This window comes from Calonectris borealis, chromosome 19 (genome assembly GCF_964195595.1).
Source record: "Calonectris borealis chromosome 19, bCalBor7.hap1.2, whole genome shotgun sequence".
NCBI classification, from domain to species: domain Eukaryota; kingdom Metazoa; phylum Chordata; class Aves; order Procellariiformes; family Procellariidae; genus Calonectris; species Calonectris borealis.
This window is the reverse complement of record NC_134330.1, coordinates 4,368,780-4,390,216: the sequence shown is the minus strand read 5'-3', so window position 1 is coordinate 4,390,216 and position 21,437 is coordinate 4,368,780. Positions and strand designations below refer to the sequence as shown.

Sequence of the window (21,437 nt, the reverse complement as noted above, 5' to 3'; positions counted from 1 at the left end):
TATGCTTTCCTTCTCTGGCAGCCAGTACCATGCCATTGCTACCTCTGCTCTTGTCTGAACCTCTGGGGTCAGCCTGCTGCAGAGTGTTAGAAAATAGGAGGTCACCCTCTGTCTGAGGGGACTGCCTGAGTGTGAACAGTGCATGCCACTGCCACTTCTCCAGCCTTCACCCGAAAGCCTCATTAAGACAGCTATGTCTAATAGTGCCCTGCATTTTGCTAGCAGCCGTGACTTTATCTAGTGACCTCTAAACCCCTACTGAATGGTAATTAATTGAGCTGTAAAAGCTCCCGCCTATACCCAAGTGAGCTAAGGAGAAATGTCAGCTGCTCTATGTGAGGCATGGAGGGAAGTGGCTTGGTAAAGTCCTCGTGCGGGCCTGGGTTAGACCAAGGGAGGAAGTTGCCAAATTTGTATTTCCAAGCGCACCTGGAGATTTGTGTGTTTGAACTGGGGATCTCAGAAATGTGTGATCTAGAGGGAGGAGGGTACAGGTAATCCCTGTGTTCTGGAGTCTGCTGTTTGCATTTGTGGTGCTTGGCATCAGTACTTACCTCTGCAAGGGCACCCCCAGGATAACCAGCCCTAGGTCACTAGTTTTCTTTATGGGCAGAGTCAAACAGGAGTGAGGACATGGAGTGGTAAAATACAAACTGGAGCAGAAAGGGAAATGAGAGGGCAGGGAGAGGCAGCGCAGCACTTGGTGCTGCTGGAGGAGTGATGTGGTGATCTGGTCAGTGAGAAGAAACTCCTGCTTTGGGCATTAGCCAGGGAGCAGACTTCTCTGATGGAAGGCTGACGCAGGCTCTGTGTACCTTGCAGGTTTGGCCGTTGGGGCAGGTCAGGGGTTTCATGTTTTCCTTTCACAGCTTAATTCTTCCCTCCACCCCCTCCCACAGGCTCCAGACGGGTTGGTCGGTGCACACGTTCCAGACTGAGAAGCAGAGGAAGATGCAGGCTCTGAGCCCACAGGAACTTGAGGTCATTCTGGAAGTCATCCGCAAGGCGGAGAAATTGGACATCATCGAGCAGCAGCGCATCGGGTACAGTCACGTTCATTTGTCCCCTTCCCTCAGAAGGAAAGGTCAGCGCAGACAGAGGAGTGGCTCTCCCAGCTGCCTGAGCTCAGCCTCCATCAGTCAGAGCATCCCTTAGGTCAGTTATTTTCCCCTCCCATGTTGCTTGTTTGGAGGTGATGAACACTGGGAAGGATGTGATGTTTTCCTTCTCTCCATGTCTCAAGCCTTTCTCTTGCCTTCTTCGAGCCTTGGGGCTTGCTGTGGTTGCAGCCACTGACACAGTCCCTGGTAAATGCAGCCTGTGCTAAGGCAGCTGCCCCAGTGGCTTTGGAAGAGGCTGGGGAAGATGCTGAGCTGTGTAGCTGCACCCACTGCTCATGGACAGCAGGGCTCAGAAACCGCTGCTGGCAGCACAGTTAGGTTTTCCCTTGTCTGCGGCAGCCCCCTGGGATTTTGCCTGGAGCAGTGAATGAGTTTATGTTCTAGTTGGCTGAACTCTCTGGAAGGGGTTTGCTAGCTTGAATTATTTAATTTACGAGCATCCTTTTGCTGCTGCAGATTTCCATTTGCTTTCAGTCCTGATGGAGGTCTGGCCTCAGCTGTGTCTGTGGTCGTCTTACACTGACTGTCTTTAAAGCTGGGGAGTTCGGCAGTCCTGCAGCATTTCCCAGCAGTGTTACATGTTTGTGAGACAGGAAACCCCAGTGACTCCCAGCCCGTGTCCAGCAGGCCCAGCTTCCTGCCCCTGCGCTTCGCTCTGTCCCTGTGCAGTGCACATTAGTGAGTGCTAACGAGAACTGACAGTGATGTTTGTGTGATATATGGGAGACCCCAGCAGTGCCAGAAGCAGCCAGCGATCCTGAGGGGCTGATCATTCCTGTGCGGTTGTTGGTGTAGCTGCAGAAAGCGATAGCCTTGCTGTTCCCATGCTGAAGCATTCTCTGAAATGCCTTTGTTAACTCCTGGGAGTTCTCTTGTGCTGAAGTCAAGGATCATAAATCCACTAATGATGGCTCAGCCTGGCTGTGCTGTCTGACCTCATCACCATAGGCAGTACCTCTTTCAAACAGACCTTGCCTTCCTCTCAGTACGGGACTTGGTTGATGGGACATTAGCACTAATGAGAATGGGGTTGCATGGGTAGCATGATTGTGTTTCCTCCCTGAGCTACACGCACTGGCTCAGTGTATGGCTGCGGCTGGTCACTGCCTCTGACAAATGACCTGGCTGTTATTGTCCCCATCTACAAATGGATGTCTGAGAATTGCCAAGCAGTGATCTCATGACAGCAGCCTTGCTCTGCATGCTCTCGACATCCTGCACCCTAATTGCTTATCCCGCCTTCCTTCCCTTTCGTAGTCCTGCTGCTATGGACATTGTGCATGCATATGTGCTTCCTGTCTTCCAAGCAGACTGTCGAATGAAGCAGGGAGCAGTTACTGCCATTCCTGTACTGCAGCCGGGCACGTTTTGGTCTGATGGCTTCAGTCTGGCCTTCCTGCTTCTAATGGGATGTGGGCAAGCCATGTACCTGCAGTGCTGCTTTCAGGGAGTGTATGTAAAAATGGAGCAGGGCTTGGCAGGTATAAGCCCTTTCCCGGTGCTGTCTGACTTGCCCTGATCTGAGCATTAAATGCTTTTCTTGCTCTACAAGCAGGAAATCATTGTGCTGAGACTGTGTGGCCCAGGTGACGCTGAGCTCCTGAAGGGTGTGGGACCAAGCCCTCTGCCCTGCACCCACTAGCTGAGTCAGGCCTGTCAGTGGTATTTGCAGTTTTGCTTTTTCTGGGCTTGATTAGCATGGTTAGATGGACTTTCAGGGGTTTGTATCCCCTGAAGACTGAGAGCCAGCTGATGGGAAACACTGAATGCAGAGACTGGTGAAAGTACATATGGTTCCAGCAAGGGGCCCAAAACTGCACAGAAGAAGCAAAGGTAGGCTGAGTCTGGAGCACACGTCTGCAGGTTTTCGGCATGCCTCAGTACCATGTGCTTCAACTTCCAAGGTGAGTGCTGTGACCTCTGCTCTGCCTCTTCCCCCACAGGCGCCTGGTGGAGCGTCTGGAGAACATGAGAAAGAACGCAATGGGGAATGGCCTCTCCCAGTGTCTGCTCTGTGGTGAACTGCTTGGGCTGCTGGGCAGCACGTCGGTCTTTTGTCAGGATTGCAAAAAGGTGGGTTTGGTCATACAGGTTCTGCCTGTTCCTGGTAGCAAATCTGTCCAGAAAAGGCCCCCAGGGCTCTTGAAAGCTAGATAGCTCTGTAGGGTTATCTTAGCTCCACTTGTCTAGGTCGGTGCTGTCAGACCATCCCGTTTTCTCTTGCACCCTGGTTATCTTATTCCTCAGGATCCTGAAGAGCCTAAACTGCACTTAGTGCTGGGATGGGGTGCATCAGCCCCGTCTGCAACTTGTAAAAGGGTCTGTGTGCTTTACTGTTATTTACTGCAAAGTCTGCCCTTAGACTTTCCAGTAACGTGTCTCTTCAGAGGACTCGAGTCCATCTTCAAGTTCCAAACCAGTGTAAGGTTTCCAGCCCTGATATATAAATCAGCTTGTGCATCAATGACTGCCCATGTTTGTATATGTTGTTGGCAGGACTGCACGGGTGCTGTTTGAAAGGGAGCATCAGTTTGCAGGGAGACTGCTATTCTGCCAGTGTCCTGGGGGACGATTGTTTCTTGTCTAGACTCTGCAGCCAAGGGGTTAATCTGTAGTGCTGTGGAGATGATGATCTCCAAGGCAACCACCTTATCCTCCCTCTGCTGGGAGGCTGTTTTTCTTGCACTTGAAGCCCATCTTTCCCCGGGGAGATACCTCTGTAAGTGGCTTTGTCTCAGCATGTTGCCTGGGGAGAGGTGAGGGTACCTGCTAGATGCAGGAATGATTCTGACTTGCTGGTGGTAGGGTGGAAGGGAGCAGCCTGTGCTGACTCTGTCCCTGGTGGGTACTGGAGCCAAGGAGACATTTGCTCATGTCACACACCCCGTCCTGTGGAGCCCACAGGACAGCACTTAGTAAAACCTGCTCCTTTACTGTGGAATGGTGCATGTTGGCACCTCTGTGGTTAAGCAGCCATGTGGGCCACAATGGAGAACATTTCATGCTGACACTGCTGGAGTTTGTGAGATGCAGTTCTTGTGCAGAGCAGGCTGCCGGGCTGGGCCTGCACTGGTCTACGGTTGGCTGCAGCACTGCTGGGCTTAGAGCTCTTGTAAGAGAGGGAAGGGAGGTGGGTGCCCCTTGCAGTCACACCCGAGGTCCCAGCATCCCTCCATACGTGCTCGCTCGGCAGGGAGCTGCTGTGAGCTGAGCTGCCTTTGCTGTCGAGTGAGTTTCTCCACTGGATCCAATTTGCAGAAGTAGCTTGGCTGAGGCAGGGGTTATGCAGAGGATCACTTGTAAGGCAGTGACTGGGAAAGTAAATGCAAGTCTTTGAACCCCTGGATCCTAAGCTAGGGATAAAGTAGCTTTTTAGGAAGGGGTGGGGAAGGAAGCAGCAGTAAGGTGCTGGGAAGTGAAAGGTCTGGTTTAAATGGGAGCTACAGGGCAGCTCTCTCGGAGAGGAGCATGGGCTCTGCACGCACACGTCTGTGGAGAATAAAGGGCTGGGTGGCAGACAGGAGACGGCTAGCTGTTTCCTGAATTTCAAGCATGCAGAATAACAGGATGTGCTGTATTCTTGCCTTCTTCCCTTGGCGATTCTGCTCTCACCTTGTCCGAAGCCAGCTAGGTCCCATTGCCAAGCACTTTCTAACCTGCTTCCTGTGAGCCTTGTACACTAACGAGGAGGCAAAAGCTGGTGCAGGCACTTCCCTGCCCTGTCCATTTGCAGTTGCAGGTAGTAACCCCTCCAGCTAGTGAGGCTGCGTGAGCCCGAGGCTCCGGGAGGGCTCTGACCAGAAAACCCCAGAGAAGGGATGGGTTTTTCTGTGGTTATTCCCTTTTTGTCTGGAGTCTGTTGGGCAGTTCAGGAGGATTCATATCCAGGTTGATTTAAGGTGAGACCTTACTTTTCCAGTGTCCATTTTGCAGCTGCTTTCAGCTTGGCTGCACTTTTCAGTTGTGTGCAAGCTCAGGGCAATGCTGACTGGGTGCTCTGGGTTTCTCCCCTTGCTGCTTTTTAATGTTGTGGAGTGAACTCAGGGAACAGTCAACTCTTTGGCAGAGGCACACAGAGTGGACTGTTACTTTAAGCTTGTTCCCTCTCGTCCGGGGATATCCATCACTCGTGCAGTGTTGTACGCAATAAGCAATGACTTGTCAGGGAATTATGGATTTTTAAAGTTCATATTTTTCTTGCTAGTGTTGCTCTGTTACCATGTCATTGCAGCCTTTTTAATTCAATAACAGGGATTGTTATAATGATGCATCGGAAACATAGCAAAGAACTTACCTTCAGCCAGTCCCTTCTGCTGAGTAGAGGTTCTATATTTCTTGTAGCCTGGTGGATTTTCTAAGCGCCACTTTCTGTTTTATGAAGAATATTTTTAATATTAGTTTTTATTATCTTAGAAATAAATGCATTATGGCAAGACAAAGATGTATGCAAATCCAGATGTGTTAAAAATAGCAGTAGTTAGGCAAAGCATAATGTGTCATTTACCACGCAGAGGGTATCAGTATCATGTATAAAAGGTGAAGTATAAGTAGGAGAAGAAAGTGCTTTATCTTGTATTTAATGAGGAGTGGGGCTGCGTTTAATGTCCTTGATTTTTATGTCTTCTTCTGAGGGGTTGTGAGTGATGCTCAATTTTCCAGCTAGTCTGCAGAGAAGGGGAGGAGGAAAGCCTGTTTCGTATTGGAACTTTCAAAATTTATGGCTAGGAATAAAATCCCTTGGAAACTTCCACTAGAGGGAGTGTTTGAATGTGCTATACGTGTGGGGACTGGGATCTTTGAGGGTATTTGAGACTGAGTTGCTCCCTCAGATTTTGGTTTGAGGGAAGGAGAATTTGCAGTACTTCAGGTGGCATCTGCTAATTGCATCTGCAATCCCTCTTGGCTTGGGTAGCACCATGTTGAGTATTGATGCACCAGACTCAATAGGTTGTTCCTTATTTCTCTGGGAGGATGAGGGCGAGGTCAGGAACAGAGAGATGGAGAGGAGAACCAACCTCTGTCGGGCTGCTGGTGCTGCCTCCCACTTTCTGTGCAGCGTGATTCAGGGACAGACCTGCCGCTGGACTATGCTGACCAAAATAGTTGGGTGCGTTTGTTCATGCAATGAAGCCATTGCCTTAGGTACCATCGTTCTGCCGCTCTTCTCCTCCAGGCGTGGGCACTGAGGGCTGAGTGAGCCACTGAGACTTTTGTCCCTGGACACAGACCTCCTGGCTCAGAGAAGGAGCAGCTTACTTAGGGGGATATGTAACACCTAAGCTGGGGAGATTAAATTCACATGTCTCTCTAAGCAAGGTTGTGCTCTCCAGGGCCCTCTTGTGAGTGGCATTTTCTCTGTGAGGATCAAAGAATTCATCCAATTTCTCATTCAAGCTGTAAGCCAAGCCTGATACACATCAGCTTCATTATATAATATTAGGTGATTCAGGTTGTAAATGGCTTGTAATGCCAGCAGAGACATGAAAGTTCCCTTGTGCAGCAATAGAGGCTGTGAGGCACTATCAAGCATTCTGCTCAGGAGATGTGCGTGTAGGCACGGTCGTGCCTGCTTCCTAAGCAGCCACAAATCAATAGCTGCTGAGTGCGTGCTGAAATGGAGGGGAAGCCGTGGGGTGTAAGACTACGTATGTGAGGGAAGAGAGGAGGGGATTTCCAGTCTTGCACAAACTCGTGCTTGTTTTGTACTTGGTTACAGCTGTTTTCTATGCCACAGTGATTGAGTTTTAGGATTTAAAGGAATAAAAAAAATGCCCTAGAAATATGCCTGTTGGTTATGGGGTTTGATTTGCCCTGTCCGATTCTCTTCTCACCCTGCAGTCAAGGACTGTGCTGTAGATTTGCCTTTGTCTCATGTCCGTATAGACCTAAAGCAGCTTCCTGCCATCAGTGGTTCTCCAGGATAAATAAGAAAACTGTGCCATGTTTAGGTTTTTAAGGAAAGCAAAACAGAACTGTTGGGACAGATGCTTCTTGACCTTCTCTCTCCCGAGGACTGTATGGCTGTGGGGAGTTGCTAACACCACTGTTTTTTTTCCTTTTTTCTCTCTCCTTGTTTCAGAAAGTTTGCACCAAGTGTGGAATAGAAACCTTTGGAACCCAGAAACGTCCTCTTTGGTTGTGCAAGATCTGCAGTGAACAGAGAGAGGTAAAATGCAACTGTGGAGAGATGGGGCTCAGCAGCCTGCACCTACCTGCCCCAAGAAAATATCTTGACACCTACCTACCCTCCCATGGGGTTTGGGAGGTTTGGCTGGAGGCCAGGCAGGCTCGAATACACACAGTGGTGACAACTTTGGTTTATGAGGGGGTGAAGGGAAAAAAACCACACCAGCCACTGCGGTCTGTGTGGCTTTGTGGAATTTTTCTAGCTATGGTCATAAAGAGACTGTTACCTTTTGCTGCTGCACTCCTTCCTAGTTCTGTGGCAAATAAACTTGGCTAACACTGTTTCTTTAATACAGCTGGAGAAATCTATAGCATAGCTGCAATATTTGTCCCTCTAAAAATAACTGCGATTGCAGCTTTTAAGTCTGTTTTCCTCCCTGCCTGCAAAATCCCATAAATTGCCAGTGTGTGAGACTTCTAATGTAGGTCTCTAAATTTTTATATCCTTCATCCTTGACTTTACACTGCAAAAAGTAATGGCCTGCCTCAGTTCTTGTCTGCCAGCCAGCATCCACCAGCATCAGGGCTTGCTGCTTTACAGTGAAGTGAAACTGGTGAATTTGTTCTGTGATTACAGGATTTCCCCTTGTTCCCGTCAATTCATTTTGGGCTTTTGCTTGTGTCCTTGAACATCAGTCCAGTGCAGCTATTTCTGACCACTGCAACCAACTGTGAAACGTGGGTGCTGGACTAAATTAATTTTTGAAGTGTAGTGAGAGCATTTGTGCAGGTGTTCAAGGTGCTGAAAGTTTTTTATACTAGTTGTGGAAACTTAACGTTGTTTAGGTTTTACATAGGAGGGGATTGTCTGCGTGGGAGCACTTGCAAAGTTCATGTTCAGGTAAGATGAGGGGCACATGGAGGCTGCTGGCCTTTAACTTTTGAGCAGCAGTGTGGGTGTGGATAGGGCAGGCAGAGAGCATTCCAGCTCCCTGGATATTGCTAATAATTTGATACACTGAATCATCCAGATGTTTTGAATTCCAGATGGAGGTCCCAAAATGGAGAGTGAGCAGGTCAAGATATTTTCTGTGTTCTGCAGGGAGATGGGTATGGGACTAAAATTGACTTTATTTCTTTTTTTTTCTGTTTTTCTGTATTTTTTAAATCATCCTCCACTGTATAATCGGTTTATTTTTTCCTATTTCTTATACAAATAATGAGGAGCTCTGGTCACTGGACAGAGAATAATATTAACCTGTCCAGTAAGTGTTATGTACCACCAGTGTGTGAGGGTACGGTAACCTTCAGAGCTCGCTGTTCCCGTGAAACCTGAGATATGGCCAAAGTGCTTCCCTAATGAAAATGGATGGAACTTTCCTTCTTAGACTAACTAAAAAATAGCCTCATCTTACCTCCAACCCTAAGCTTTGTCTTTATTTTTTTGATTCTTTTTAAGGTCGGTTCAGGTCTGTCTCCTTTCTTGTTTGTGGTGGTGCTGGTGCCCTGACCAGGAGAAGGTTGGAAGGGTCACAGTTTGGACATGCAGTCAGGCATCAAGTCATACATCCCCTCTGTCTTCCCACATGCTCTGCTTTTATTTTGGGGGAAGGCAGGGAAGCGTTGAGAAGTAGCAGAAGCCTTGAGGCATGTCAGACAGGGCAAGGAAGTTGAGGCAATATCAGAATAAATGCCTGAAAAGTGGCTTTGATCAGGTCTTCCCGAAGAGCCTGTGTAAGGAAGAGATGAGACTCTTAGGCCTCAGGCTGATGGCTGGTACTAGTGCAGTCCCTGAAGCCGGTTCAGGTGTCATGATATTACAGGGCATGCACTAAATTACCAGGTTTCTTTTAAGGGCTTGCGTTCATAACCAGTTCCTTGTTGCCATTTGTTTCTGTGATCTGGATCTGTCTTGTATTGCCATCTGCTCTGGACTAAACCCATTTGGCCATGCTCTTTGCTGAAGGTTATATTTGCTATCAATGAGTGCAGATGGATGTCTGCTCTTTGGGATCAGATATTCTTGTTTCTGTCTAACCTCCGAATCCCCTGCATGGTGAGTACGTATCGGCCTTATTTTATTTCCTGGGATCCAGGCAGGGAGCTTCAGGAACCCAGCAAAGCACTTTGGGTTATGTGATGCAGTAGCAAGCCAATACCACTCGTCTCTCCCCTTCTCAATGCACAGCGTGACTGAGAAAGGTTCTTTTTTAGCCCACGCCAACGAAGCACATGCTTAAAGTAGGCTTGTTGCAGGCCACAGAGCTCTGGCAACACCTCCCAAGTTGTCGGGCCGTGCTCAGGCCCCTAAACTTGGCCAGCTCTAGTGGGCAAGTGTTTGATGCTGGTCCGGAGTGCTCCCCTCCAGCAGGTGTGATGAGATGTGCTGTTTTCAAGCTAGGTGATTCCCTCCACATCAGTCCTTTGATCGCCGTCTGTAATTTTCTGAACCACCACTCAAGCTATTTGGGCATGACATTTATGAAGCTCTCAACTCTGTTAGTGAGAGACTGTCAGACACTGAAGTAAGAAAGGGAGGTCATTCGGAAACTTGGATGGACTAAAAGATGTTGGCTAGAGTTAATAAGTGTCATCTGGCTGGGACAAGTGCCTAGGACTATAATTGTCCCCTTTAGCCTCTGCCACGCACTGAGTGAGCACGTGAGTCCTGTGGCCCACCAGGATGTCAAGCCAGGATGGTAGGGTTGGACGTTCACATATACCAGTTAACAGCCAAAGTGTGCAGCATTGTTCATACAAGCTAAAGCACTCATCCCTCCATCTTCCTTGTTATTATTTATCCCTGTCGGCTTGATTTAAGCTAGGGAAAGATTAGTGACATGTGGTAGTCGTCTTCCCCCTTTTGCTGTGTGGACAAAATCTGTGCTGGCTTCAGTTACGACTAAATCATCAGTATGCCTGGGTCATAATGAAGACCAAAGTAACAAGCTATTGTTTACATCAGTTTTTCAGTTGGAGTTGAATGCTTGATGCCCATAGATCCCTTTGGGAATCTCAGCCTCAGCCACTCAGAAGTGTTCTTTGCTGCTTTCTGTTTCCTTCAAAAAACCTCCACTGGGAAGGCTGTGCTGCATAGCAATGAGGAACAAGTTGCTGTGACACTGTCTTATTTCGGGAGAGTGGAGGTGATTAATGGATTCTGCCTGCTGCTTGCATCCCAATCATCCAGAAGCAAAACGGCATGTTCGGCAGCACTCGAGCTGCCGAGCGTGATGTGTACATGCAGGGTCTCCGAGCTGCCAGAGGGGTGTTGGGAGGAAAGTACTGTGTTCTCACACGGCCAGGACCTGACAGAGCCTGGATGTTCCTCCTAGCAAAGAGAACATCCCCAAGGACCAGCAGACACCCCTGCATCATAAGTGCATCTCTTCTTCCTGAAGACCTCGTCTGCTTTAGGCCAGAACTGGCCTGTTGGAGGTACCACTTGTCCCAGCTGTTTGCAGAAGCATCTGTTGAAAACCCCCTTTTGTTCTTCCAGGATGCTGTGGATGTTTTCCTTTGCAATGTCTTCTGAGGGTGATGGAATTAAAGCAGGTGTGGATTGTGCTTTATTGTTCCTGCAAGCAAATTCAGTCAAGCTCACTTTCACTTTTGAGGGCAAGAATCTCCCTTCTTCCCTTCTCCGTGTGCTGCATTCCCTTTCTTGGCTTTGCATCTTGCATTGCCTTTCTGGAGACGGAGCGTGGAGGCCTGATCCTCCTTGGAGCAGTCCTGTTTCTGCACGTGTATGAAGCCCCGTGGCATGATCAGGTGTGCTGATCCCTGACTGCAGCAAACATTGGCCTGTTTGCTAACTTGGCAGTGAAGCAGTGATGCATCCATGGGAATGAGAGTGCAGGGCAAAAAGGGAGCAAGTCCTCCAGCAAAATGGGCTTATTGCAGCAGCTGTCAGAGGAGCAAAACTGCCTGGGAGGGGCTGCGATATAGCTGGAATGATTCCCTGCTGCCAGGCCTCTGGCAGAGCACGTGAACTTGATAACAGCTTGGGCAGCAATGCCTATGTTGAATTAGTCGCATGTGGCTGAAGTCTGCCTGTCAGCTCCTGGCCTGAAGGGGAAATGGGACCTGCTGTGTTTTGTCAAATCCCTGCCTGGCCGTTTAACTCTCTGCACAGCCTTGTTTTGACTGATACCACCAGGTTCTGCAAAGCACCTTCCTGAATTACCACTTTTTTTTTTTATATCCATAATTAGCGATGTTATCATCGTAATTAAAATCCTCTTGGAAGCGTTTGTGCACATTTACATTTGAATTGACACATCCAAAATTGTAGCGATAATGAAAACAGCTTAAGCAGGGTGGGGGGAGATAGCTTTTTTTTTTTTTTTAAAAACCCTATCAAATATGAAAGAGAGTGTCAGCTATCAGGGACCTGTTAAAGTTTTAATTTGCCCCCTCTGCTTCACTTTCCCTTTAATTTCTTCTCTTTCGCATTTTCATGGCTGGCTGCATTTCTTGGTTTATCACAATAAGCCATGCAGAGGAAGAAGATTACTGCACTGGAAGAACAGAGTTGTCTCCTCCCTTTTTGCCCCCAGGGCTTCCCTTTTCACATATACGCTCATACCATTTTGAACATTATAAACCAATGTAGCCAAGGATTATTCCTGCCTGGCATGATGATTTCTTGGCAAAATACCATGCTGATGGAGGGGAGTGTTTATTTTGGGTGACTCTGGATTGAATTGAAGTGATGTGCACCTGTTTGCAATTCAAAGAACTCATCAATAGCCTGCCATATTATTTTGGGGGGTGGTAGCAAGTGGTTAGACTCAAAATAGTGTCCTCTAGAATAGAGCCACAGGAGAAAAAGAGGCCTGATTGAGAGGGGAATGATAAATCATTGAAGGCTGGCAGCCATTGCAGCTTGAGAAACGTTGGGGTCAGAGGTGCGGTAGATTGTGCTATTCCGGAAACAAAGCTCCGAATAGCAATTTCACTGCCTTTTAATTTTCTTCATCCTCAAGTGCTGAATGTGGGAGTTGACAACAGATTGCTGTAAATAATGTAATTGGAAATCTCTCTGTTATGGAAAAGCAGATGAATGCAAATAACAAAGCTGAAGAGTGCTTGCTCTTTCTCCCTGCCAGTGGTTTGCAGCATGCCAGAGCCATGGTGGAGAGCTGGGACAAAGTGAGCGTGTGGGCATGTGCTGCGTGAGGGCAATGGCAATGAAGTCCTCCCGGGGTGATTGCATTTGCAGGTGCCTTTCTCTTCATTAAGCATTGTAGCCCAGGAGAACCTGCTCCCCCACCTTTCGGCTGCTGGGGGATTGAGCCAATAGCACTGGTGTCAGCATGGGAAGCTAAAGGTAGCTGTTTTCCTTTCGCACAGCCCAGCCTGGGCTGCTGCAGAATGAGAACAGCTACTGCGTGGCAAGCAGTAGGTGGTAGAACAAAATGTGGCTTTGCAGTGAAGAGTCTTTCTAAGCATCTCTGTTTGGGGGACTCGTGGTTCGGTGAAGTGAACTCCGGGGGTGCTGCAAGTGTTTGTTATGATTCCTTCAGCTGTGACCCCATCCCTTGGTCAGCAAGTCCTAATGTTTTCTCTGTTTAGGAGCTTGTTTTAGCACTTGTTTGTTCAGAGAAGGAGAAAGAGAAGAGAGAAGTCTGAGCAGTAACATGCGTTTCACCAGGGCCCAGTGATTCTCCATTAGGTCCCATTTACAGGCTGCACTTGAATGTGCTAGATAAGAATACGCATCTGCTTCTGACTGTCTCATCCTGTAGCTATAATGATGGTTTGATGCAACTTTAATAGGAATATTATCACGGTTATAAAAGGCATTGAGCTCTCTGGACTTGCCATGGCCATTAAATTGGTTTGAAGTAATAAAAAAAAGGAGTCTGTTGCTGAAGTAGCTCTTTCTCCCTGTGTCCTCCCCCACTTTGCTTTAGGGTAGTTTAGGTGTCAGGGGAGGCAGAAGGATGGGAGCCTGAAGGAAGTCAATATTTAGCGTGGATTTTGGTTGTGTTTGGCTGGGCCAGTTTGAGCGCAGTGGGCTGGGGACAGCTGCAGCTGGTGAAACGTGGTGTGGCTGCTCTGTCCTGAACCGCATGCTGGGCCACCACGTCCTGATCTGGGATAATGCAGATACAGATCTTTACTCTCCTCTGTCAAGCACTCAGAGCAAGGGATGATCAACGTTACTTAAAATGGGGTTGTTGCAAGAGACTGGAAGGGGCTGGCTGTTCCTTTTGCTGATGAAATTCCAGCTCCACCCAAACTCAGGCTGCTGTGGGGGCCAGATTTCACCTTAGGTGCCAACGGGACTGGTGGGAGCAAAACTCTCTCCTCCTTGGAAAGAGCAAACTCCTGCTAATAAGCAGGAGTTTTATTCTTGAAGCGATGTGATAGATTTATTAATTTAAAATCAAGCAAGAACTTTGGTGTCGGGCCACTCTTGTGATCAATGAAACTACCATCAATAGGAGTCAGCAACATCGATTTGTTTTGATGCATGGATGCTAAAACTAACCTGTGTGCCCATGTGCAGGACAGAACATGAACTGCAGTCGCTTCAGGTGGGGCACGCTGCTAACCTGGGGCAGCAGAGGTACTAAATTAATATAGGAGAGAGCATCTTACTGCAGCTATTTTAGGGCTGATTTCAAAACAATTTCAGCACTGCTGTAATGAGACCAAACTCTATTAGAAGCACCAATTTAAAGTGAATATGTGTGCATAGAATCAATTCTATACTAGTATTACTACATCAGAGCTGGGTGTATTATATCATTAACTCTTTCTATAACTGGACTTGCTTTGGGGTGGTGAGAAACCTGGGGGTGACCAGCCTTTTCTTACAGCAATCCTTGCTGTGTCTGATTGGTTTTATGGTGTGCCTAAATTGTAGTTCGCCTGAAGATAATAGGTCTCTTCAGTGCTTCAAATTAAATTACAGATGTTGCAAGGTCTGTTCAGAGAACGACTGTAAGAGAGGGTTGCTTCCTCCCCAGCGGTCTTTCAAGACCCCAAACACAGAGATTTTAGCTCTCTGTGTTGATGGCTCTGGACTAGGAACCGGGCAACCTGCTGAGCAATCTCCTTCCATCAGTGAAATGGTGACGGCGGTGTCCTGCTCTTTGTGCCTGCATGAGAAGAACTTCTCATGAGTGCCAGGTGTTGTCACTGCCCTCTGCTTTGATTAAGCCCTAAATGCAAATTGCAAACATATTGCTGTAATTAGGGATATCTGCATTTGCACCCGTTGCTATCATGGTGTTACTATATGCAAAATGCTTTGGGAACTTGGAGTAGAAACACTGATGATCTCCTTTACTCTGAACAGAAGTGCAAGATTTCTACCCCCTTGCAGGAAATACAAAATTATGTTTTTACTATATTAACTTATTTTTGCCCTGTCTCATTAGCTCATTATTAGACTGCTGGAAGGCATAGAAGAATTAGGTTTTTAGAGGCCATTTCTCCTTGTCTGAGCTGCCATCCTTTTCCCTTCGTCTGGCTCGCATCAGGCTTTATATTAAATATACTTAATAGAGCTCCTTCATCATAAGCTGCATTAAAACTAAATTGGAGAGTAGAGGGCGTTCTTACAGGAGATATTACAGTTTAGCACTCGCGGTCCGTTTCCTGCTGCAGGTTCAGATTATTTAAATGTCGTTCTTCTCGTTCTGGGGTTTTTAAGCACGCTCGGGCCTGAATTGCTCTGTGAAGTGAACGCCAAAGTTGTGCCATTCAGTACGGCACGAGGCAGCGTTTCTGCTGTCCTGGCATTGCTGCTTGCATCCCCCAGCTGCTGCCGGTCTTTGACTCTCTCAGAAGTAAACTGACCCAGACTGAGGGACCCGGCCCGGGAGGAGATACTTGTCAGGACTTTCTGCCCCTCCAGCCAGTGCAAGACTTGTTTTACTCCAAGCAAAGCATGTGCTTGGAGGTATTGCCACCCATGGCACGTGCCTGCTTTCTCTGGGAAGCTTTTCTTTTTGTGGATTCCCAATGGGAAAGCAACAGATGCAGAATCTGAGTTGCTTAGTGCAGGCCAGAGAACTTCATCCTCATATCCTTGTAGTAAGCCTGGGAACATGCGTTTGACTCAAGCATGGCATCAGAGAAGCATCTAGTCTTGACCCAGAGAACATAAGAAGCTCCGTGGTTTGCACAGTCACCCTCTGCTCCTCCTTCAGTCTGTGCCTGTTGCTCATTCAAATTTGTGATTTTTTTTTTTGGTGGTGGAAGAAGGACCGAGGTGAAGCTGGGCTGACAATGTGTGGGGAGGAATTTGGGATGCTGTTATAGTTGCAGAGCGCAGGGAACCATTGGGCTCTGTGAGCTGGAAGGCTTGACCCCCCCGCCCCGTGTTTGAGTGGGGTCAAGGTAGCTCAGAGGGAGTGGCTGGGCCGAGCTTGGTGGGGAGCTCGTTTGGTGCTGGTTGTGCTCTCTTGGTGTAAAAACGCATGCTTAAGGTGTTTGTCTCTATCTCCCACAGGTTTGGAAGAGGTCTGGTGCATGGTTCTACAAAGGGCTGCCCAAGTACATCACGCCTTTGAAGAGCAGCAGCAGATCCAGTGAGCTGCCCTCACAGCCTTGGCAAAGCGAGCCAGCCGTGCTGGGGGCAGAGAGCCTCGGGACCGGCCGATCCTTCACCTGGGCCAGGGGAAAAGGTTGGTTGTCTGCTCCTTGCCCAGGAAACAGGCAGGGAGAGGGGGAGAAAGACTTGTTGCCAGCAGGATTCAGCTAATAGGGGAGGCTCTCTGTTAGAGGTAGGGGATAGCCAACAGGATGTGGTGCGTTTCCCACGTGGGCAGTGGTGGGTTTTGTTGGCTATGGTGTGTTTCTCAGGTTTCACCGTTACTTAAGTGCACATTGGTGGCCCAGACTAGCCCCAGTCCTCCTGGACTCCTTGTCCTTAAGTCCACCCTTGCTTTCCTCCATTCCTTGCAGCTCCCACTGTTTTGCTGGGACTGCCAAGGGAGGGACAAGTGCCATGAAGCAGACGCTTGAAGCAGACTGCAGCCCAGAGAGCTCCTCCTGCTGAACTATGTAGGGTGATGCCACTGATGGACATCGTTTGCAGCCAAGGCTGACAAAAGGCTGGTCTTATTCCCTCCCTCCTTGGGGCTGCTTGGTCCTTACTTCTGCTGCTCCACAGAGCACCACTGGGCAGATACCTCAAGTTGCTTTGAGGTGGGTTAGAAATTACCGCCATCTGGGTTAGTAATTACCCCCAGCATCTCCCTGGGGTCTTCCTGGGGCCTGGAGCAAGTGGGCAGACATAGTCTTCTACAGTCAGTGGGCAGGAGTGAGCTGATGCTGGCTATGTCCTTTTGTGCCTGACCCCCCTGAGCAGGTGAGACCGGCAAAGGGTGAAGCTTCTTCCCCAGGCCTTGGGGAGGGTGCTGAGGTTTGCAGCATGGAGAGCTCAGGCTGAGTTGTTCTTTAAATGGGTCTCAGAGAAGCTGTTGATTTACTTAGTGCAGGGCTGGGGCCAGAGCACTGACAAGCCTGAAGATTTATTAGCTTCAGCACTCACATCCCTGTTCTCTGAGGTAGACCTTGATTGAAGTAGACTGTTGTATCACATGTGGCGTCTTGGATCGCTGCCGTGTCAGATCCCATTCACAGCGCTGCCTTGTAGGGTTTTTTCCCCACCTGTCTTCCATCTGCCCACCCTGTCGTTGCTCGTATGCCCACTCCAGTGCTGTGCCTAGAGCCAGCTGTGGGGAAACAGCAGCTCGGCGTTGATGAGCTGAGCACTCAGGGTCATTAGCACAGCAGCGGATTGATGCTGCAGAATTAAAGCTGCTGCCAGTCTGCTTTGATTTCTCTTCATTTCTTTCTGGTGTGGATTAGCAGAACTATCTGGCCTCTCTCCCCTTCTGTCTTTTGCTATTAGATCCCCTCAATTGGAGAAGACCTCTTCAGCATACCAGCAGCATACACTCTTCCACATCAGGCTAAATCTTACCAGTAGTGCAGGGGGAAATAACCTTTTAATAAAGAGGACTCAGGAGAGTTGGGTTTACAAACCTTCTCTTCAGGCCCCAGCTAGGAAAGCACTCCCAGCCCTACTGTAACTTTTGTAATTAAAGACAAATTAGATCAACAATAGATGGTTTTGCTTCCCTCCAGGAGATGCTTGGAAGGAGTTGTCTTAGTAAATGAACTGATTGATGAGGTATTTTCTGTTCATACGATACAGAAAACATTATGAGTCAAAGATGTTGAGCCCAGACCTGGTCTGCTTTTTAGTTCAGCTTTTTAGTTGAGTTTTGTTTTGAGGGAAGGCTTCCCCCTAAATACTGGCAGGAGCAGCAAAGGACCAGGTGGAGGGACAGCAAAGAGGCCTTTGGTAAGCCTTGATGTGGGTGGTGAGCTGCCTTTCTCCCTGAGCTCTGATTTTTGGCTGGCTGCTGTTTTATGGTTTGGATAATATTAATTTATGGTTCTATTTTCTAGTGCTTTCTTTCCTTGTTGCCCTTCTCTGTTAGGCCGCCTGTCCTCTGGACAGCTTTCAATGGGCACTGCAGGCTGTAATTCATCTCTGAAGCTGGGAGCTTGTACATCTCACCCCTCCATTTAACTCTTTTTCACCTGCCAGTGCTGGGACTTCTGCTGTTTGTCATCCAAAACCTCTGCAATGTGCAGGGCAGCTGCCTTCCCACACGGAGATGATGTAGCTGTGATATTGCCGTTGTGAATCTGCAGCTGGGCCTGGACTGAGCTTTGCGAGGCTGTGGCTGACAAGGCAGCCTGCCTTACCTCTGCCTGGCTGATAGCATTTGTCAGCTCACACCTCGTACACCCTCACCTGAATACATCCTTTTGGCGCTGAGTAAAGAAAGCCCTGTTGCTTGTTTGGCAGGATGTTCTCAAGAACGAGCTCTGGCATTTAATGTGCCTGACGCTGACAGGCTGCTCTCAGTGGGCTTTCCGTTATCTTGGCCAGCCGTGTCTAACCCCACCGCTCACCTCCTGAGGTGCTGAAGGAGCCATCTCTCAGGGATTCAAGTCAGGTGGGACCAGCACAGGCGCAGCCACGTCCCAGCACAGCCCCCGGAGAGCCTGGGAGAGAGGAGCCGTGGTTGTCCTCTCGACATCCTCTGTGCCAGGAGCTGCCCTTCGGCAGGGACAGGGCAAACCTCAGGTGTCCCTTTTCTGCCCCAAAGGAAGGGATCAGCGCCAGGCCCTGGGTACTGGTGGCTCTGGCTGTGCGTGCTGCAGGAGGGCGGGAAGGCAGCGGGACTGAGGGACTGCAGGAATGTGCCTCTTGGAAGAAAAGCCAAACCCACCAGGAGGAAGTTTTATTTTTACACACCCTTTATTTCTCTCGTGCTCGCTGACACTGGGATTTGCCGTTGCTTTTAGTTTTTCTGTAATAAACAAGCAGTTGCCATGGGAACCCTGCTATTAGTTAAGGCACAAATGTATTGTCATGGGGAGAATAGCAGTAATATTTCTTGTGCTGGGGAGCAGCTCTGCTCCATGTGGTGGAATGTGGGTGGGTTTCTGCACCGGGTCAGGCGGGACAGGGCCGTCAGGGGGTGGGGAGCAATAAGCAGCAGGGCTTTCCTTCCTCTGAACTCTGAGTTCTGCAGAAAAAAATGTGAAGCAACTGGGTGGAAAAAAGAAGTGTGATCCCTGAGGTACTGCACTGTTTGGCGTGAGGGCTGCCTGCTGCTCTGCTCGATCTCTGGTGGTTTCTCCCGTTGCAATGTGCTCCAGTCCCGTTGCCAAGCAATGCAACGTGCTGGGCTCAGCGCTGTTGGAGGTACAGGAGCAGCGACTGGGCAGGGGGATGCAGCAGGTTTGTCCTGTGTGCTGGAGGCCAAATCCCCTGAGTGATGGAGCAGAGGGGAGTGTGCTGGGGCGGGTCAGGCGCTTTGCAGGCCACCGAGGAGTCATCCAACTTCTCTACAAGTTTGGGCAGCACTGAAGCTGCACGTATGCTGCTTCTGAAGGGGAGAGCAGATGGGTCCAGTCCCCTCCTCCTGCTGGGAAACGTCCCTGCAACTGGGGGCAGCGTGATCTAGCGTGGGAGCTGCACTCGGTGAGATGCTTGGGTTGTAATAAAACTCTTCATCTCCGACCCTCCCACCCGCAGTGACCGGGAGCTGTCAGCCTCCCCGCTCCCCAGAGGTCATGTTTGCAAAGGCTGATGATACAGGTGCTGCAGGGGAGCTGTGTGCTCAAGGGCTCGTGCTCAGCCCACTCATCCAGCGCATCTTGGCTGCGCTGGGCGTGTGCAGCTGTTCGCAGCTGTTGCTGCAGGGTGCCCCTGCGAGCCCATGTATTTTTTCTGTATTTTTGGCAGCTGCAAGAAGTGCCAAGCTTTGTGCGTGCAGGGACTGAGCTCTGCCCTGCGATGGGCAGCAGGAGGGAGCGTGGCTGGCTCTTCCCATCGCAGGCGTGCCTGTGCCAAATGCACGCATTTAATATTAGAGCTCAACCCTGGCCAAGTGCTCCTTTCCCCTTGGCCTCTGCGCAGCCTCCCCACATCCTCTGCTGCTGGGGTTAAGTGCAGCCCGGCAGCCCTCCACTGTTCCCTGCGGCTCTCCGTGCTGTGAGGCTCCGGTACCTCTGGCTCGGAGGTTGAACCACGTGTCAGAGGGATCGTGGGCTCCAGCAGCAGCCGCGGGGGTTCACGCTCTCGATGAGTGACCCATTCTCTGTGGGCATACTGCTTTTCTTGCAAGTTTTATCTCGGCTTTTTTTTTTTTTTATGAGCTTTTTCTCAGTCAGCTGGAGATAGAGAGGGATGAATCTGTTACGTTCTCTGAAAGTACAGCAGTCCAACGACTCTTACTGATATATCAGCAACTGCTGGAACACCAGATTTACAACTTCTGGGAAGTGCCAGCAGAAGGTCTGGGAGCTTTGGGAGAAAAATTACCTTAAAGGGAAACATTGGTGCAGTGGGTAAAATACACTCTTATTGGCAGCAGAGGAAATGAGAGCAGACACGGCTGCTCCTGCGGTGTGAGTGCCTTCGTGTCATTAATATTTTCCTCCTCTAGTGCCGATCCTCTCTGAACTACTGAATGGCAGAAGGAAAGGCAGCTAAAGTCACCTCCACTGATTCAGTGCGTCCTTCTCCAAATAAATCCTGAATTCCAGCATTTTTAAAGGATTCATGGAGAAAGGAGCTGTTCTAAAGCGATGGATTTTATGAATCCAGGAGGCCAAAAAAGGATGATGACCAAGTGGGACAGGAGTGCATTTGCTGAGGGAATTGGGCAATGGGACGGTCAGAATGATTCTCACAGCTGAGATTTGGATTTTGTAGCAAAGAGCCTGGTATGTATGGGTTGTTATTAGCAGTATTTATATATAGTCCCCCACCTCTCCCAGGGAGCTTTGGGGAAGTAGTGAAGCTGTCTTTAAGACAGCAAAGCCCAAAGCCAAACCTTTGCTTTGAGAACTCTTAGCCAGAAGTGCAGCTTCCCTGCTTGTAATGGGGCTTCGCTCTCTGCCCGGCTCAGCTCCACAGCCCCTTTCCCCGGAGATGAGAGGTCCCGTTTCTGATGGTGCTGGGAGGGGAATGCTGCGGGCGCAGGAGGAGCCGATGCCCGGGGGAAAAGCTGCATGGACAGCGAGGAGGGGGCCTGGCAGCCTGCCCTCTGCGCAGCGCTTCCCAGCAGCACGGCATGCATAGGGAGCTGCCTGCCAGGGCAACTTCAATAACACTTTGCAATAACACTGGCAGCCAGCTTTAATATCCTCAGAGATGTTAACTCCAGAAAAGTGCTATTTTAGGTATTAATTTTTTTTTTTAATAAAATATTTTGTGTAGTACAGATTGCTGTCTGAATACAGGAGCATCTGGAGAGGTCCTTGGCAGAAATGTTTGACAGCTTGTGCTTGCCTGTGCGAAGGGAGAGCTACCTGTCGTCCTGCCCTGGGCAGTGTTAAAGGGTTTGTAGCTCTGCAAACCATGTGTAGTGAATTTTAGTGCTGATGTAGAGAGATGAACTGACGATTCTCTTTGCTACCCCACAGTTGTCACCTTGTACCACCGCACCCACGTCCCTCCTGCGCCCGGCAGCACCGTGAGGCTGGGCACTACGAGTAACACGGCACGGGGGCAACGGGGTTTGTTCAGCAGCAGAACAGGGAACTCATTTCTCATATAAATGTGAGCTTATAAGTACATATGAATGAATATAAAGAAATAGTTGGGGCTTCCTTTTTCTACAGTAGAGGCTGTAG

General features: G+C 49.2%; 1 protein-coding gene across 2 annotated transcripts in view; it reads left to right on the top strand.

The window, feature by feature from the left end:
* RPH3AL (rabphilin 3A like (without C2 domains)) overlaps positions 1-21,437 on the top strand; it is a 42,168-nt gene that overhangs the window by 9,112 nt on the left and 11,619 nt on the right. For both annotated transcript variants that reach the window (XM_075168502.1, XM_075168501.1), the window contains 4 exons: positions 900-1,043; positions 3,065-3,194; positions 7,201-7,287; positions 15,718-15,892. In XM_075168502.1, the coding sequence (XP_075024603.1) occupies positions 900-1,043; positions 3,065-3,194; positions 7,201-7,287; positions 15,718-15,892 (536 nt within the window). The remainder of the gene's footprint in view (positions 1-899; positions 1,044-3,064; positions 3,195-7,200; positions 7,288-15,717; positions 15,893-21,437) is intronic.